General features: G+C 52.5%; 1 protein-coding gene across 1 annotated transcript; it reads right to left on the bottom strand.

Annotated features, from left to right (window-relative positions):
• Positions 1 to 3615: 3615 nt before the first annotated feature.
• GRM6 (glutamate metabotropic receptor 6) lies at positions 3616 to 19067 on the bottom strand. The gene is made up of 11 exons (XM_045999123.1): positions 19000 to 19067; positions 18188 to 18764; positions 15632 to 15848; positions 15259 to 15394; positions 14430 to 14584; positions 13196 to 13336; positions 12891 to 13091; positions 11261 to 11406; positions 10530 to 11153; positions 7339 to 7650; positions 3616 to 6397 (listed from the first exon to the last, which is right to left on the bottom strand). Exons 2-11 carry the CDS (start codon positions 18689 to 18691, stop codon positions 6200 to 6202), a joined length of 2634 nt encoding a protein of 877 aa, XP_045855079.1. The 5' UTR covers positions 18692 to 18764; positions 19000 to 19067; the 3' UTR covers positions 3616 to 6199.
• Between the last annotated feature and the right edge of the window lie 543 nt (positions 19068 to 19610).

Raw genomic sequence — 19610 nt, 5'->3', positions numbered from 1 at the left:
TTCCAAGCGTTTTTATCTTTGTATGGCCAGTCTGGTCCTGCCCACAATAAACATCCAAACCTACCTGGTCCCAGAAACCATAGTTCAGGCTGTGGAATAGAAGAGAGCTGTATCCCTAGTCGTCGGGGACAACAGTTAACATTTGAGGATGTGCCGCAGGCCGGGTACTGTTGTAAGCACTCTGCGTGTAACAACTCATTTAATCCTGACAATTCTGTGAGACTGTCTCATCCCCACTTGAAAGTTGAACAGAGGAGTTTTAAAACGTTTCAGAAATTAAACAGCTGGTAACATGCATGGTCTGAGGACCTGATCCAGGCATTGTAGCTCTGGGGCACACATGCCTCCCTGCTGCCCTCAGCCTCCTCCTTCATGGACACATTCTAGGTCACCCTGGAGGGCCACTTGGCTCCAGACATTGGAGTGGGGCAGATATGGCTATGGATGGGGGCGGGGGAAGGGGGGGTGCTATTGTAGCAAGTCCCCAGCCTTGCGACTGTGTTGCAGGCATGGCTTTCTGTACCCACATTCTCCACAAAAAGACCTTTCCTCGGCCCTGAGTTGGCAAGGTGGAAAGGGTTCGGGTGCTCCTCTAGCCTGAGAGTACAAGAACCATGGGTTCACAAACGCCTGTCAGCCCTTGGATATCTCGTGGGCACAGACTGATAACCATATCAGGTCCTGGACTTGGCCACATGAGAGTAATTACTACCAGTGCCCTTCTTGAGGTTTTCCAAAAGCAGAGAGGTGGGGCATCTGGGTGGCTCAGTTGGTTAAGCGTCTGCCTTCAGCTCAGGTCATGATCCTGGAGACCCAGGACTGATTCCTGCATCTGGCTCCCTGCTCAGCAGGGAGTCTGCTTCTCCCTCTGCCCCTCACTCTGCTCCTCCATGCTCTCTTTCTCTCAAGTAAATAAAATCCCGTTTATTTATTTATGCATTTGACAGAGATCACAAGTAGACAGAGAGGCAGGCAGAGAGAGAGAGAGAGAGAGAAGCAGGCTCTCTGCTGAGCAGAGGGACTCGATCTCAGGACCCTGAGATCATGACCTGAGCTGAAGACAGCGGCTTAACCCACTGAGCCACCCAGACGCCCTCAAGTAAATAAAATCTTAAAACACACACACACACAGACAAAGCCAAAGCTAGTAGCTAGAGAAAAAGCAAGAGCCAAGCATGGTACATACACAGAGGGTATGCACACATCTAAGTACTGCTTTCATGGGACTTAAATACGGAAGATAGGTATTGCAAAATGAAACACAATAATGAGTAAAATAACTAGTTTGTGGGATACGTGTTTACACAGATGGGGTATCACAAAAGAGAGTGTGAGAAGTCCAGCTGTAGATTGTGTGGTCACACTGGGCTTCACTAGAATTGACAACAGACCCAAAGCACAGTTCAGTGAGACAGGGAAAGAGATTTGGACACACAAGGCAGGAAGAGTGGGGGCTGGGTAAGTGCCATTAAAAAGGCGGTGGAGCCCAGAGCCAGCACTGGTGTTAGCAGCATGAGCTTCCACAGCAAGAGGCAGGACCACAGCCCAACCAGCCCCTGCAGTGAACTTGGCTGGTGCTCTAAACACAAGCCATTGCCAGGGGTCAGGTTTTGTGCTTCAAACTCTCAAGCTACAAGTGGTTGCTGTTGATGCAAACTCTCAAGCTACAAGTGGTTGCTGTTGATGAATAGATTTTACCAGAGCACTGGGGCGCCTGGGTGGCTCAGTTGTTGAGCATCTGCCTTTGGCTCGGGTCATGATCCCAGGATCCTGGAATCAAGCCCCACAAGGACTCCCTGCTCAGTGGGAAGCCTGCTTCTCCCTCTCCCACTCCCCCTGCTTGTGTTCCCTCTCTTGCTGTGTCTCTCTCTGTCAAATAAATAAAATCTTAATTTTTTTTTTTACCAGAGCACAAATACTGGGAAATTTTCCAATTAGTTTGTTCTTTCCCAATTAATTTTCCTTCCAGTGAATAAGAAATTCCAAATTTAGAAGAACTAAAATGCGGAAACTTAAAAACCACGTAAGGTTCAATTGCTAATTTATTTCAGCAATATACTTCGACCAAGGTACAGCATTGCTCACGGTTACCTAATATTATCATTTCTAGCCATTGTGATGGGGGGGAAATGGGGCTATAAATATTTACAGGCGAGGATATACCAGATTCCCCCTGGTGCGTTGCCTCAGGCTCTTCACCAATCATTCTGGTCCCCTCTGAGCCACCTCCCATTCCAGCCACCAGTGACTTTGTCCACGCCACAGATCCAGCCACAGCACTCACCTGTGTAAACCCATCCATGGCTCCTTTAGGGCCAACCATGGAAAGCAAAACCTTCAAGACCCTTCACAGCCAACCCATATAGAATTCATATTTTTATGAGGAAAATAGAGCACAGCTTTCTCTAGAGATCAGTTTTCAAGAAGGAATGTTATTTGGGAGATCTGAAATGGGGTCTTGGGATTGGTCACCTGAGGGGCTTATGTAATGAGTGGGGTCTGTTTGGGCATTGACTGGTAGGACTGGGAGGGTGGATGCTGGGAAATGAGGTCAACGATGTGGGCATCTGCAGGGATCAAGGTGACTCGGGCTGTCAGCGACTGTGGGAGAGGCTAATTATCTTGGCCAAGGTCACTTACTAGCATGGCAGAGCTGCCAGTGATCTCAAGAAGTCTTAACCTTAACATTATACAATTTCTAGATATGAAAGCTGACTGAAGGAAGTCTACTGTGTCAGGGGCAAGACAAAGTCTGTGGCCCCTGGAAATTTCCCTGTCTGGCAGATTGGGATGGGGGAAAAAAAAAAAACAACTCAGAAGTTGATAGTATGGGTAAGTTCAACATTCAAGAGCCCCAGTAGAATAAGCTAATAATACTTCAAATTGGCCAGATTATATCAGTGAACAGCACGTGTGTCCTTCCTGCTATTTCCGTTTCTGAGTCTGCATGCAAATATGAGAATGAACCATAGCCAGACACAGGTGCCAAAGAGAGCAGGGCCCATAGCAGCATCCCTATTAATGGGGGGCACTGGTGCCCCAGAATGATGATTTTCATATTGGTGTGTGGGATGGAGGGGAAAGACACAGGTAGCAGAGACTAGTTAGTATCCCACCACAGTAACCCACAAATGAAGCAGTAAGGCTCACAGTGTCCAAAACCAGCCCCTTCACTAATCTGCCTCTCTACACCCTCGACTGCCTTTCATCCAAGCCTCCCGTTGGAGTCTCTGTGTTCAGAGCTGTGCCCCATCTTGAGTTCTCTCTGATCCACAAGCTGAAAGATCATCTCTGAAACTCCCAGTCTTCTACAGCTGTCACTAGTCTTCCACACAGCGGCAAGCTTCCCTCGTCAGAGCCCAGGAAATGGAAAATATCTACACTTGGGAATTTTTCATAAAATTCCCAAATGGCAGATTTGGTGACACCTCTGAAAAATGGTGTTAGTATAGTGGAGTATTTCTGAAGAGGTTTCATTCTGTAAAATGATGGTGGAAAGATTCACTTGGAATTGTGTACTTTATTCCAGTTTAGAAGCAGTCTTGCAAATTGGTGACAATATTAAAAAAAGCAACAGAAAATGCAAGTTAAACTTCTGGGAAAAGTTGTATTTATTCAACAAGAAGTCAATGAGTGAGAGACAATGAAAGTAATGAACTTGAACTTGGGGGAAATTTCCAAATAGCACAAAATGTAATAAATGGGACAGAGCTATAGTGAATGTAATAGATGTATTGAAAAATTCACACTGGTGAAAAGATATAAGCATATAGTTAATATGAGAGAGGCCTTCCTTATGCAACTCTCTACACATTGGACACAGACGATATCCTTACAAATTGGTGAATTAAAGTCTATATCAAAATGTAATCTTCCTCTGCTTTAGAGAACTCATACTGGAGAGAAGCCCTGTGGTTGTAACATGGGAAAGCCTCCAATCCAGAGCCCCATTTTCACTGAAACACAGAATTCATACTGGGAAGAAATCACTCATGGCAATGAATGTGAGAAAGCCAACAAGCACAGCCCAATTCTTACTCAGCAGCATAAAAGAATCCAACGCCTTATAAATTCCACAAATTTGAAACAAAACAAAACCTTTATTCAGGGGTTCAACTTGATTGACTGAACCTCAGAGAAGGCAAAACAGTGCATATAAATAGCACGGGAAGACCTTCCGGAAGTTGTCAACCCTGCACTGAACCTCAAATGATCCTTTGTACACACTGATCATAGAAAAGCCTTCTTCTGGGAGTCCAAACTTTGCATACAGTAGAGAACTCATAAAGGAGAGAAACCTCACAAGTGCACTAAGTATGATCACATGTTAGTAACAGAGGATTCTCCACCACATACAAAACGGCTCATGCTGTGGATCATTACAAGTGGACTGAATGTGAGACGCCCATAAGAAGGAACCAGAACCTGCCTGTGGCCAAGCATTCACATCAGAGACACCAGTATGAACGAATGAGAGGAGCGTGTGAAAGTCTTCAGCAGGAAGCCAGGACTCTAAAGCAGAAACCTTACACTGGGGAGAAATCCTCTAAATGTTCTACTGAGATATCATCCAAACTCTAAGTCACAGAGTTCAAAGTGAGGAAAACCACTAAAAAGTTTTTAACTAGAAGTCAATGCTTATTGAACATCAGGGAATTCATACCGGGAGAAACACCAAGAGAAAAACAACAACAACAACAACAACAACAACACAGAAACTTCTTCCTTTGGAACTGAGAGCTAATTGACTCTGAGAGTTCATATAGTAGAAAAACACTCTCAAAGCACTAATATGGAAAAGCCTTCAGCAAGAGAATACACCTCATCACATTATATCAGAAAACCCACACAGGAAAGCAGCTCTATGAAATAATGAATTTTGGAAAGCACTGAGTGATAAATAAAACTTCCTAACTCACACTGTGGAGAAACCATAGGAATGCAAAAAAAAATGTGAGGAAGGAGAATCTGTACACCAAAAATGTTATTCTGAAGAGAAGCCCTATTAACTTAAGGAACACAGACACCTGGTCCTGGGGACAAAAATCTATTTATGCAACAGAGGAAGAGGAAAGAGGCTTTATGTTGCGTGAAGGTTGGCTGACCTTCAGAATCAGTTCTGGACATCAGATACTAGAGAGTTCTGAACTGATAAAGGAAAAGAGCCAATTTCACAGATAGAAATTGTACCACAGGGAAACACAATTCCATAACTAAAACCAAGCTTTTTGGGGGAAAAAAACCCCTCAAAAATAAATGTCCATGCATCTGAAGTCCAAGTATCTTCCTTCCCATGCTTCATGTTTGCCTTTCAAAGGGGACCTCTCAGTAAATGTTGGGAGACAAAAGTGTGGATATTCATCCTAAGATGTCTACTTGGAATTCATGGACACAACCCAAAACTCCTGACCATAATCTCTCACAGGCATCAGAAGAGGGCAACTGCTGCCCTGTTGCTTTATTCTCACACCGCTAACACCACACAAATGTTTGGGGGTCATTCAAGGGAGTATGCACAGGGAAAGGCAAAAAAATGATAGTCTGCATGTTGACATGCCCCAGATCCCAGAGGTGAAGGTCCCAAGAAAAAGACCTCAACACAAGTAACCCCATAGGATATGTCCCAGTTCCTCTGCTGGCTCCCACATCCTGTCCCAGGTCCATCCCTACTCACAGAGCTCTCTCACCCGAGGTTCAATCCCTCAGAGCCAAGCCTGAGTTACTCAGTCCAGAAGACAGAACCCCAGGTCTCTTGGGGAAAAGTCCCCTCCTCAAAGCCAGCCCCGCATTTCCAGAGTGAGATCTACACATTCTTGAATGTTGCACAGTCCGCGTATTCTCACTCACGCCAGGCCAAGCCCAGGGGTTCATCACACTCTCTGAACTCAGACCAGGAAGTGTAAGTTCAGTCCCTCCCTAGAGTAGGATCCTCTTGGTAGCTCTTTGTCACCATGAGTAGAAAGTCTGGTCTGCAGCAAGTACGTATGATGCCAACAGGCACGGAAAAGCAGGGATGAAGTGTGGTATGTGGGTCCAGGTCTTTCTGGAGGCCAGCCCCATCCTGGTGGGCATGGACTTCGAGGACCCCCTGCTTCTGACTGTTCACTGTAGACCTGGACTTGTCACAGCTTCCACCGTGAAGCAAAGAAAGAAAAGAACAGAAGGGAGGGAACAACCACTCCCACTCCTCCCCCATTCACTACTTGGGGGCCTCTGTGTCCTCGCCCTTGGGTGGGGCTGCCACTGTTGAGGTCGCCTTGAGGCTCCGCTTCCGCTTCTGCACGTTCTGCTCCGGGTGGAACAGGATGACGTAGGTTTTGGGCACATACAGCATGCCAAGGGACACTGATGCACTCAGGCTTAAGGACACAGTCAGTGTGGTGGTTTGGATGTAGATCTGAGCCATGGAGGAAGGGACAGGGTGGGACTCAGCATTGTTCTTTCCCAATCCTACCCCCTCATGAGTCTGTGTTCATGGCAGATGGAAAGGGCAACCATATAAGCAAAAGCCCTGTGGCATGAAGAAGTGATGGTCATGGTGTGGCTCTGACATAGGCAGGAAGGAGAATGAATAACAGAGGACCAAGTGGACAAGTGACCAAGGGAAGGGCTCATTCACAGTGAGTGACATCTGGGGAAAGGGTCCGTATGCCTAAAAAGCACTAGAGCATGTTAATGAATGGATGAATGTTTTCAAATGTACACACGAATGAACACTTTGAATGAAAGAGCAAGTGGGCAAACATCAAGGACAGCGGTGAATAAACACGTTCTACTATACACACAAGGAAATCACCGAATAATGAGCAAGAAAATGGACTGACAGATTAATGGACTGATGGCTACAAAGTATCTAAAGAAGTAACTGAATGAAAGTAAATTAATGGAGAGGCGCCTGGGTGGCTTATTCGGGTAAGTATCTGACTCTTGGTTTCAGCTCAGGTCATGATCTCGGGCCATGGGATTGAGCCCCATGTTGGGCTCTGCACTCAGCCTGGAATCTGCACTCAGCCCACTGGCTCCCTCTGCCCCTTACCCCTGCTCACAGATACATTCTCTCTCTAAAATAAATAAATAAATCTTAAAAAAAACCCAACAACACAAGTTAATGGATGGTTAGAAGCATGGATGAACACATGAATGAACAAAGGAAATTTGGGCTGACTGAAGCAGCAAAGGGAGACTGACAAATGAGTGGATGAGTTTTTAAGTACGTGAATGAATTAACCAACAGGCAGTCATTCACGCGTGTGACCCAGCGCTTGGGACCACTGAACCCTTCCATGGACAGGCAGGAAACAAAGGAGGCAGTGGAACCGACGGGGGGCCCCAGATTACCTTTTCAGCTGACTGGGCGGTGCCAAAGAAGATAGGCACGAAAGCCAGCCAGATGATGCAGGTGGTGTACATGGTGAAGCCGATGGGCTTGGCCTCGTTGAAGGTCTCAGGCACGCCACGGGCTTTGATGGCGTACACCGTGCACGTGACCATGAGCAGGAGGCTGTAGCCCAGGCAGCCGATGAGGGACAGGTCCGACATGTCGCACTTGAGCACCCCTCTGGCCTGCTCTGGGTCCACTGTCCGTTGTTCTTCATAGTCGATCACGCTGTGTGGGGGCCGGGCCCCCAGCCACGCCATCACTCCCACCACCTGTGGGAGCCAACACGGGTCAGGGACACATGCAGCCTGGCCACCCACCAATGTCTCTGGCAGGTTAGGGTCACCTTGAGGCTCCTGGCCTACTTAATGGGATGCTCAGGCCTGAGAGTCCCCATGGAGAGGGGAGGACCATCCAGGAGGGGACTGCCCACGCAAAGGCTGGTGGACAGAAGGGGCTGCAGTGAAGGTATGTGCTGGCGATGTGAGGGCTGGCTGGGTAACGGGCCCTGGATGTCCTCTTCCTGTATCACAACCATCACCAAGTCCTGCAAGATACAGCGACTACAGGCAGAGGCGGCCCACACATAGTCCCTCCAAGCCAGCTCGGGGACGGAGCTGGTGTCTGCCCCACTGATTAAGGGCTAGACTCGGCAGAGATTCTCTTTCCTCACAACCCCCCACCCCCAGCTGCCTGGGGGTAGGCAGTACCATCTCCATACTATAGATGTGAAAACACTCACTTGATCCCATCTAGCACCATGGCAAACCTAGTTCCTTCATGGCAAACCTAGCTCCTGAGGACCCCTTCCTTCTCCAGATCCAGAGAACTTCGGGACATAGTGTAAGGGAATCCTGTGGGTATTCCGAGTGAAGCTCAGAATGAGACACTAAACAGTAAAAAGGATGTGAGCTGATGCTGGGTGGCCCTGGAGGTTATCAAAATCAAACTCAGGCATTGGATGTTGTACACAACTAATGAATCATGGACAGTACATCAAACTAATGAATCATGGACAGTACATCAAACACTAATGATGTACCATATGGTGGCTAAATGAATATATTTTTTAAAAATTACTGCCAAAAAAAAAAAAAAATCAAACACAGAGATACCTTGGTGGCTCAGTCAGTTAAGCATCTGCCTTTTAGTCAGGTCATGATCCCAGAGTCCTGGGATTGAACCCTGCATTGGGCTCTTTGCTCAGTGGGGAGCCTGCTTCTCCCATTCTCTCTGCCTGCTGCTCCCCCGCCTTGTGTGCTCTCTCTCTCTCTGATAAATAAATAAATAAATAAATAAATAAAATCTTAAAAAATAAGTCAAAAGCAAGCACTAATAGGGAGGAGATGGAGTAGCAGTTCCCCAACAGTGACAGAAGACATGACCTTGAGCCAAAGGAAGCTGGGGAGCAGGAATTAAGACACCTGCAATGAAGGCAGGACCCTGGAAGGGCTGTCCCATTCATTTGTGCTGGTTGTTCACTGGACAAGACTGTCTGGTATGTGTGTATGTGTGGGGGGCATGTAGGGCTGAAATCGAGCCAACACTTCAGTGCCATGCTGTGTACCTAGAGCAGGGTTGTGTGATCCCGGAGGAGGGCATGCTTTTTAATAGTTTGTTCACCAGAAAGGAGAACCTTTTTGTGATCCTTCCAGAAGAGGCAGCAGCTCCACGGACAAGGGACTAATAACATCCCACCCACCATCCAGGAGAGCAGTCTGGAGGCTCTTCTTAGAACAAGCTTCTAGGTAGGACAGAAAGTTGCCTACGAGGAACTCTCATCCAAGGCCTGAGATATACAGGAATAGCAAACAAAAGGGACCCCACCAATTTCACAACCCCTGTAATTGAAAAGGAACTAGCATCAGTACCTGGAAACAAAACAAGCAAGGGAAAAAAAAAAAAAACTCCTACAAAATAATAGAAAATGAGCAAAGCACAGGAACAGGCACATCACAGAAGAGGAAACCTCAAAGGCCAGCTGCACTAGTAATTAAGTAGATGCAAATTAAAATGAGGTGCCATTTCATGTCTACTGTATTGATGAATGACCCAGTAACACTGCAGATATGCCTCTTTGCAGGGGTTCGGGATTTCCAGAAGGGAGGAGGGTATGATGTGGGGAGTCCAGAGATGAGCCAGAAGTACTGACTGTCGTCTAAGTACCTCTGTCCTGGGGGCAAAGGGGCATCACAGGGGTTTTGGGCAGGGAAGCAGGGAGGTAAGAGGTCGGGATGCGCTGGACATTGTCCTTCTGGCTCTCACAGGGATAGCTCAGACCCTGCTATCTGCGGGAAGATGGCAACACCTTTCAGTTATGGAGAACTGCATGGCCTAAGGCTTGCAGGTGGGAATGAAAGAGGCATACACAGAGCTAGGCAGGGGGAAGGGCTTGCCTGGAGTGCAGAGCGTGCCCTGTCCAAAGCAGGCTGAGCACAGGCCCTCCACATAGCCCTGAGAACTGGCCTGGTTCTACGATGCCACAGTGTCACCCACACCTGTCCCTGAGTGGTACCTTTTGCACTGAAAACATGCAGCGCTTTCCAGATCATGAGAATAATTTCCAACGCCGTACCAACGCCGTAATACTACCACAGAGAACCCCCTGAAGGAACTCTGCTTTTTGCTGCATTAGGTCATGAAACCCTGGCCATTTGTGGAGCAGGACGCCCCACTCCACAGTAAGGTTGCTGGAGCCCATGCCTCTCATCCAGGTTAGCCCAGTGACCCGGCAGCAGGAACTCCCTTTACAGAAACAGATTCTTTTTCTGCTTGAGAAAAATTATCAGATGGCTTTGCCTTATTTTTATATGGGAGCCAAACTGTGGAAAGCGTGTTCCGTGTAGGAAAATAATCTCATTGTTTTTTACAGAAACGGCGCTGGATGCTGGCACTCCCCAGCTTACTGACCCAGTTCCCTTGAGGATGGAGCAGGATGGGGCTGGGGGAGGAGTTCTGTTTATAGGAGAACAGTGGGGCCATGGCTCCTGCAGCTTTTTAAAACAAACAAACAAACAAACAAACAAACAAACATGGGAGCCAAAATAGAAGAGTGCTTATCTGATTTTCCGAGTGGAGGACAACTCGCCAGCCCAGCCGCGGTCCCTTCCCCCTTTCCCCTCTCGCGCGGCCCCAGGAGCCCGCGACCCACCTGCACGGAGGTGAGGCTGAAGGTGATGGCCAGCTGCGAGGTGGGGCTGATGAAGGGCGGGGGCGTGACGGAGCGCTTCCCCTGCTCGAAGATGCGGTAGATGCGGTTGGTCTTGGTGAGCAGGGCCGAGTAGCTGAGCGTGGTGCCCAGGCCGAGGAAGAGCCGGCGGGCGGCGCACACGGCCGCCCCGGGCTCGGCCACCATGAGGAAGGTGATGGCGTAGATGAGGAAGATGCCGGTGAGCAGCACGTAGCTGAGCTCGCGGCCTGAGGCGCGGACGATAGGCGTGTTGTTGTGACGCACGAAGGTGGCCACCACGGTGGTGGTGGCCATGCTGCCCAGCACGGCCAGCAGGAGGGGCGGCGCGGCCCAGGGCGAGGACCAGGTGAGGCGCACGACGGGCGTGGGGCGGCAGCCCGTGTGGTTGCGCGTGGGCCGCATGTCCCCCGGGCAGGCCTCGCACGTGAACTCGTCCACCTGGAAGCGGTAGCCGTCGCAGGGCTCGCAGTGCCAGCAGCAGGGCACGCCCTTCACCATCTTCTTGCGCTCTCCCGGCCCGCAGGGGAGGCTGCACAGGGATGAGGGCACCTCGAGGGTCTCCCCTGACCACTGCAGGGCTTCCACCTGCGGCACAGGAGACGCGCGGGCCTGGGACATCCCCCTGGGCTGGGGGGCCTGTGCGCCCCCGCCGCCCCCTCCGCCCTGGGCTCAGAGGGTCCGCGCCCACTCACGTCCAGCCTGAGGTTCTCTGCCCACTGGCCCACCGCCTGGTAGCCGCCGCTGCCCGCGCTGCCGTTGGCCGCCTGATACTGGAAGATGTCGTAGCGCCCCGGAGCATCCCCGTTCTCGTTGAACATCACGGGGGTCCCCGCGCTGCCTGGAGTGAGAGCCAGGAACCCTCAGCTGGTCCTCCAGTCTCTCCCGGAGAGGCCCCCAGGCCGGCCCAGGATGCAGGGAGGCGTGAGGCACTTGTGCAAAGAGGCTCGGAGTCATGGGGGACATCACCTCCCCCCATGCACTGGAGATGGCCGCGGTTATCACCCCCCCCCCCAAGTAACAAGCCTCGGGAGCACGTGGGGACAGTGGGACCCCGATGCATTGCTGGTGGGGATGCAAAATAGTGCCGTCACTGTGGAAAGCAGTGTGGCGGGTCCTCCAAAAACTGGACGTAGGATTACCACCTGACCCAGCAAGCCCACTTGCAGGTGTATGTCGGAAAGACGGGACTCAGCTCAGAGCCTCCAAGATGGGTCACCCACGTTCACGGCAGCATCATTCCTAGCGGCCAAAAGGTGGACGCACCGGGGGTGAATGGATAAACAAAATGTTCCCCTATTCATGCAAGGTGATTCTTGAGCCTTAAAAAGGAAAAGACATTCTAATGCCCGCCACAACGTGGGTGAACGGTTGAGGACGTTATACTGAAGGAAAGGAGCCAGTCACAAACGGACAAATAGTGCCTGACCCCTCTCACAGCAGGTACATAGAGCCGGCAAAATCACAGGGACAGAAAGTAGGATGGAAGTTGCCAGAAGCTTGCAGGAGGGGGGATGGGGAGTTAGTGTTTAATGGAGACAGAATTTCAGTCTCGGAAGATAAAACAAGTTCTGGAGAATGGTTGCACAACAGGGCACACGACTAAACTGTACACTTAAAATTGGTGAAGATGGGGGCGCCTGGGTTGCTCAGTCGGTTAAGCGTCTGCCTTGGACTCAGGTCACGATCCCAGGAGTCCCACATCAACTCCTTGCTTGGCGGGGAGCCTGCTTCTCCCTCTGCCTGCTGCACCTCCTGCTTGTGCGCGCGCGCGCTCTCTCTCCCTCTCTCATTCTCTCTGACAAATAAAAATCTTTTTAAAAAAATGGTGAAGATGGCAAACACGAGCCTACATGCATGTCACCACAGTTTATAAAGAAAAAGAAAGAGCTTAGGTGTCTAGGCCAGACGGTGGGTCCAGACCTGTACAAAGAACAATCAGCCTTGTTTCTTTCCGAGGCTTGTTCGGCCAGTTCGTGGGGCTGGTCTCGGGTCATGTCAAGCTGTGCTATTTAACAGACAGCTTGGCAGGCAGAAGGTGCTCCATATTTGGTGGGAGAACAGTTTTTAATTTTTATAAAGGATAGTCACTGAATAAGAAGCGTATTTTTCCGCACAAACCGGGAGTGTGGCTTGAGTCCTCCTGGGCCTTTTCCAGATCTTATTCTGAGCCCTGCCCATGTGCCAGGCCCTCTGCTGCTACCAGGGGACAGGATACCATTCTGCCTCTCCCATCCCTTTGATTCTGAGTCACCCCAGGTCCAGCAGAGAGTTCCATGCCAGGGACGTCCCTTCCCTGTGGGAGGGGATCTGGATCCCACTCACCGTTGAAGCGGACGGCTCGGATATACTGCAGCAGCATCCGCCCGTCGGTGGTCTCCATGGCTGGGCACAGGCCAGTGAGCCCGGGGCAGAGCTCCTGGTGCATGCTGTGGAGGGCGTGGGCAATGGCGTACACCGCGTCGATCACAAACTGCACCTTCCCCTCCTGCTCATAGGTCGAGTCCCGGCCGATGCGTTCCTCGCCTGTCCTAGGGATGCCCAGAAGAAGTGTGCCCGGCCCTCCTGGGTGCCCCGCCCGGCCTCCCGCCTTCTCCCTGACCTCCCGTGCCACCCGGGGCAGCTCTCACCTGTGCATTTGCGGATGGTGTCATCTGACTGGGTACCTGAGCTGGTCAGTTTGCAGTTAAAATTCTCCTCCCAGAACTCGGCAAACCAGATGTTGCGACGGTTGTTCTCCAGGGAGCGGGTCATGAAGTACTGGTCAAATCCTGAGAGGGAGGAGAGAGGGCGGCAATCATCTGAATGATTCCTCTGTGTCCCTCCACCACTTGCTCACTGTGCAGCTAGGACTGGCCACATGGCCGGCTTCTGGTCTGTGATTTCAATGCCGTCTGGGGGCTTCAGGGTAGACTGTGCATCCTGTTGTAAACTCAGAGCCTTGCCACGTCGAAGACTTTTATGCTGCTCCTTCTTTCCTGATTGGGATGCTGCGGTGAAGATGTAATGCATGGAGCTCCTGCAGCCACTTTGTGAATAAGACACCTGAGTCATGAAGGCACAGAGCAACCACAGAGAATGATGGAACAGAAGTGGGGACAAAGCTCAGGGCTTTGAGAACATCATTAACTCACCATCCCCAACCGGAAGTGGCCTGTTTTCAGGCATCTTATCTGGCGATGACATGCCTTTATTGCTAAAACCACTCTCATTCTAATTTGTCAAATGCAACCAAGTGCACTCTAAGGGAAGGAAAGAGAGTGAGGGTGGGTGGGAGGCTGGGAGCCCCAGAAAGTCAGTGTTCTCAGTCTTTACAAGGTTCTGTGCTTCATTAAAATAGCCTGAAGCATCTTGTTGAGGCATCTTCAGTTCAGGCTTTGGGAAAACAACCAAATCCTGTTGTAAAGTGAACCTGTCTGCGGGGTTCTTCCAGATATTCATGGGTAGGATGGTGAAGGGAGGGAGGGGGGGCAGGTTTTATCATTTGATCAATGGCGCAGTATGTCCCCACCCTCGGTTTTGCTCCCTCTCCCCTCACCCTCAAACTAGTGTGTCTTGTGCAGAACCAGAAATACCAGGAAGATAGGCATTGCATTAAAACAAAAACAAAAACAACAAAAAAAGACACAACAAATTCTTGACCCTGTGAAGTGGGGGTGAGCTTTTCCTTCTTTGCCAACTCAAACACCGCTTGCTGGGATGTATTCAGAGAATTTTAGAATCCTAGAATTTGGGAATCCTGTAAGGGACATGGAGCAGGATACACTATTTTACAGATGGGGAAAACGAGTGCTCCCAAGAGGGGATCGTGGGGAGGACAAGCAGGGGCCTGGGACATGGTGGGAGAGGGCATCCCGCACTCACCATCTATGGAAGCTCTTTTGGGCAGAATGGTGATGGCCCCTAGAGCCACGTCCTCCAGGTTCAGGATGGGAGAGGTCTTGGCTCCCCAGCTGTCTGAGCCGACCCATAAGAAGTGACCTGTCAAGTTGGCGTGGCGTGCAGCCTCTAGGACCCGCCTGGTAGGAACAGGGTGAGGGGTGAGCGAGGACCTGAGATCCCCCTTCTACTTTCTGTTTTTCCCTCTCCTGTCCCATTCCAAACCACTCACCAGACCCTCATTAAGCAGTAAAAGTGGTGGGAAAGGGATTTTGGACACTCGCTCCAGGGTTCGTAGGTAGTAAAATTTCTAGCCAGGCTATGGCCCCAGGCTGCCCTCCTGTTCTGTGCACTTGCAGCCCACTTCGATGCCTGGAAGAAGGGCCTCCCTTCTCTTGCCAAGCCTCCTGCTGGCTTGGAGCCACACAGGCCTCAGGCCAGGGTCCATGGCTCCCTGCTCTTACCCCCTGCACTACCCCAGTTCTCCTTCCCAGACAGCTCATTGTCGCCACTTAGATCAGCCCATGGGTCTCTCCCTCACTGTGAATGATAAGAATAGACAGGTATTCCTCTGTGTTTCCCTTGGCTAGTCCTGGATTATCTCCACCCACACCCGGCCTGGTTCATTTCTGGGCGTGCCAGACAGACGGGAGCCGGGAAAGCGTGTAAGGGCAGGAGGGTGGGGGGGGGCATCAAGAAGAGGGAGGAGGAGGAAGGGAGGATGTGCATGGCTGGGGGATGTGTAAGAAGAGGGGGCAGGGCCTTCAAGGAGAGCCTCCGGTCACCACGGTGATTGAACGTGCCGCTATCCCACCTGATGTCGTCCTCGTTGGCAAAGATGATGATGCCCCGGGCGTTGGGAGTCTCCATGAGTCTCTTGATCACCTTGTTGAATTCTCCCGGCTTCGGTTCCCTGGGAATCTTGATGGACTGGGCAATGCAGACACCCCCTGGGTGGGGGGGTGCCAGAGTCACCTCTTGTTCAACCCAAGTACCCACCCACTGGGGCCACCATGGTGCAAGACCGTGATGGGGGTTGAATGCTCCAAAGGGGCCCCACAGGGGCACCATCCAGGCTCCCCATCATGGACCCAGTGCTCCATCTCATGGCTTTGGCCTTGTCCGATGGCCCCTGGCTCACCCCTTTGTAGGCTCCTTGATGCCTTGGACCCCCGTTCCCAGCTCACCAGCCTCCCGGGAGATCTGCACAAAGGCCTCAACCCCGCTCTCGCCATAGTTGCCCTCAGAGGCCAGCGTGGACACGTAGTTCCATCCCAGTGCCCTCACGATGTCCACCATGGCCTGGGCCTGGTAGGAGTCCGGTGGCACAACTCGGGAGAAGAAGTCGTAGCGTGTGGAGTCACTGAGCTCAGGGGCTGTGGAGGCGTAGCTGATCTGGGGTATCTGGAAGGGGGAAGGACACTTGGGCTACGGATGGAGGGAGAGCAGCAGGGATCCAGGACACGGGTTGGGGCACAGAAGTCTGGGATTAGGGCACAGGGGCCAACGTGGGAGAGCCACATGGAGAGCCCCAAGGGCATGGGGAACGCTCTGTATTTGAGATGCAGTCTGATGGAATATGGGAGGTCCAGGGGTCCAGGGAGAGGGCAGGGCACACCGTACACAGTGGTGGCGACTGTGTCCAGGCAAAGGGGAAGCAGAGGCTTAAGTCCAGCCTGCAGCCCATCCAGCTGCTGGGCAAAGGCTGCATTGGCAAGGGGGAATGGAACTCCTTGTCAGCCCCAGAAGACAACATGTTTTCCTAATTCACACAAAGGGACAAGTCTGTGTAGGGGAGCAGCAGACCCAGGCAGGGTCAGAGCAGGCAGGGGAGCTGGGATGGGGTTATTTGATTCAAAGCTCTTTCTGGCCTAATGGAGGGTCCTGCTTGCAACTGGGTTTATCTGTGTGCGTTAGAGTGATTGATAGCTGGGATTACTGGCTGAGCTGATCCTGGAGAATGGCGGAGGGGAAGAGCCAGTGTGAAAGGAGAGCGGAGAGTGGAGAGGCTAGCAGAGCAGAGGGGTGAAGTGGGAGCTGGTGTGAAGGGCAGAAGAGAGGGAAGGTTCTGGAAGGAGTGGGCTGAGCTGGTCTAGGGGAAACAGGGATGTCTGAAGCAAGGCAGAAAGAAAGTGTGGAGTATGGAGACATGATGGGAAGAGCAAGAGGGAGAGAGAAGGGAAGGAGGAAAGAGGAAGGGGAAGAGGAAAAGAGACGAGGAGAGAGAGAAATAAGAAGAACCACAAAGAAGGAGGGACGGTCAGAGAAAGGCCCAGCGCGGTTAATGGATGCTGTAGCTACTCTGGGCACTCTGGACGCTAAAGTTTGATCTGCAGAACCACCTTCCTGTACATGTCGAACTTCCTCCAGGAAGTTCATCTAAAATGCATTGTGATCACAGTGATGCACACACATAAGGAGGTGAACTCGGAAACCCTCAGCCCTGCTCCTGGACCAGGAACCGCAAATCTGGCCCCTGGCTGCCTTTCCTGCACCAATCTCTTCATTCGTTTAATTTTTGAATTGATAGCCAGGGTCTAAAACGTGGGAGTGGGGCACCACCCCAGTCTTGGGCTGAGTTGGCGGCAGTGGGCCCTGGACTTGTGGGGTCCTGCTTCACTCATCTACATCCCAAACCTGGCCCCTGAAGACCCCCGACTTTGAGATCTCCGCACTCAGTCTAGAGAGGCAGACATAGGGGAAAAAAGGACAGAAACTAGAGTTCCAGGCAGGACAGGGGACAGAGGTACAAATGCAGACAGACATGGGCAGGCAGGTGAGATGGAGCGTCTTCCCTGTGAACCCCCCCCCCATAAACTCTTCCTGTCCCAGCTAGAAGGTGTGTCCGTAGAACAAGCTTCTGTCCAGGGGAAATCAGCGTGGGGGGAGGGGGGAATTATATGGATGCAGATGATGGAGGGGGGGCCAGATAAAACCTCTACCCAGCATGGTAGAAACAGGCCATGCCTGGGAGAATGGGAGAAACTCTCAAGAAACACAAGACCCCTCCCCTAGCCAGATGGAAGCAAAGCCTTCCTCTGGGCTCAGAAAGACGAAGCACAGAGATGCCCCCTTCTCCAACCGAACCCCAGCAAATGACTACTGCAGAAAACCCCCAAACTCTAATGCCAAAGGCCCCCCAATCCCTGATTCCTATTCCCCTCCCCCAGTCATGCCCCCCAGGATGCAAGGAAGGGGCTGCCCTGCATTTAAGATGATTTCCTAAAGATGAGGGAACTACCCTCTCTCCCCATCTCCCCAGCAGTCAGGGGTATGTCCTAGTTGCCCCACCAGAGGGTCCTGGTCCCAGGAAAAATTTGCACTCATTTGAGCACTCCCCAGGGCCCTGGGTGAGACCACCACACAGCAGGGTGCAGTGAGTGTGCCCCAAACAAGGACACCCAAGCTAGTGACCAAGTAGGGGCTAAATTAGCCACTGCCCTGTTCTAGTGAATCGTGTCCCCAGGCAAAGGCTGCAACCCCCTCTGGGAGGGGACCCACCTTGACCCTCCAGAAGGTAGGTTTCCTTAATTCTCACAAACGGCTGTGTGTGCACAGGGCAGCTCTGGCAGGGCCCCAGAGCTGACAAGGAAGGGTGGACCGACCGGTTGGGTTGATGTGGCTCGGGCTTACATCTGGTGCAAGGGACGGGGTTTGAGAATTTGAGGATTTCTGCCAGGAGATCAAACATCAGCCACCCAGTGGGCGAGGACGGGAGGAGGACGGAAAGAGAGTGCCCTCACCGCAAACAGGCGCAGCACGTTGGCGACCATGATGGAGACGGAGCTGGCCGAGGCGCCGACAACAGCCACGACGCGCTCTGGGGGCGCGGTGCGCAGTGGGGGGACGCCCCCCGGGCAGCGCACGCCCCCCTCGTCGCCGTCGCCACGGCGGCGGATCAGCGCCTGCACGAAGCTCAGCGCCTGCTCCAGCGCGTACGTGTCCCGCGAGCAGGTGTCGAGCAGCCGCGCACCCAGGCGCACGCCGGGCAGGAGCTCGGGGTCGGCGTTCACGCGGTCCAGCGCGTACAGCATGGCCTCCAGCCGGTGCACGCCCTGCTCCTTCTTCAGCTGCCCGCACGCCCGGCCTGCCGCGCCCCGCGCGTGCACCGGGAACAGGCCGCCCAGCGTGAGGCCGCCCGCCAGGCGCACCGAGCCCGCCGCGCCCGCCGCGCCCGCCTGCGCCAGCACCAGCATCAGCATCAGCAGCTGCGGCTGGGCGGCTCGGGCGCTCCCGGGCCGGGCCATCCCTGTCCCGCTCCAGGGCCGGGAGGGAACAGAACGCGGGAACGCTTTGAACGCCTGGCAGGAGCCCCGGGTCCTGGGGAGAGGGGAGGCGCGCGATGAACGTCGGCGGAGCCAGCTGGGGGAAGAGCTGGGATAGCAGCTCGTCCTGCGCTCCCAGGCCTCCACCGCGCCCTCACACCCTCGGGATCTTCTCATCCAGGTCCCCCCTGCCCGACCCCGGTCTCCACCTCGCCATCCAGCCTCTCCCCGACAGCCCTGGGCCCCTGGTCCTCAGCGCACAATCAAACGCACTCCCTAGCCACACTCACCTGTGCCAGCCGCTGTCACTGTTGGTCAGGACAGGGCTGTGACAGATGTGCAGGGCCCAGAGAGGATTTAGGGATTCTGGGGAGGGGATGAGAGGCCACCCTGAGGGGTATGCGCAGAAGGGGTGCGCTCTACTCCTCCTTTCCCTCCCTCTTAGGAGAGGAGGGAGCCCTACTCCCTGGGGCTGTTTCTTTCCTCCCTCTGGATGTGTCTGACCCCAACTCTCTCTGGCTGTTTCTGACACGCATACACATACACAAAACACACACACACACAAACACACACACTGTCCTCTGTCTGTCCGTTTTTTTCTCTATCTCTGTCTCTACCCCCTGCCCATCTCTCTCTTCTCTTTCTGTCTCCATCAATTTCTCCTTCTTTGTCTCCTTCTTCCTTTCTTTCCTAGCCACCTGGGCCTTGGTTCCAGCTGCCCAAGGCACTCCCCAACTCTGTCCCTGCAAAACCCAAATGGAGGGAGAAAGGAGCTCAGACTGACTGAGCCGGGTACACCTGAACAGCAGGAAGGAGAACAGGGCTGGCCAGGAAGGAAGCAACAGCAAGCAGACCTTTAACCTTACTAAGGACTCTGCTTAATATACACACAACAACCCTG

Source organism: Meles meles, chromosome 3 (assembly GCF_922984935.1).
Source record: "Meles meles chromosome 3, mMelMel3.1 paternal haplotype, whole genome shotgun sequence".
NCBI lineage: Eukaryota > Metazoa > Chordata > Mammalia > Carnivora > Mustelidae > Meles > Meles meles.
The sequence above is the reverse complement of the archived record's forward strand: the minus strand, read 5'-3'. Positions and strand labels throughout refer to the sequence as shown.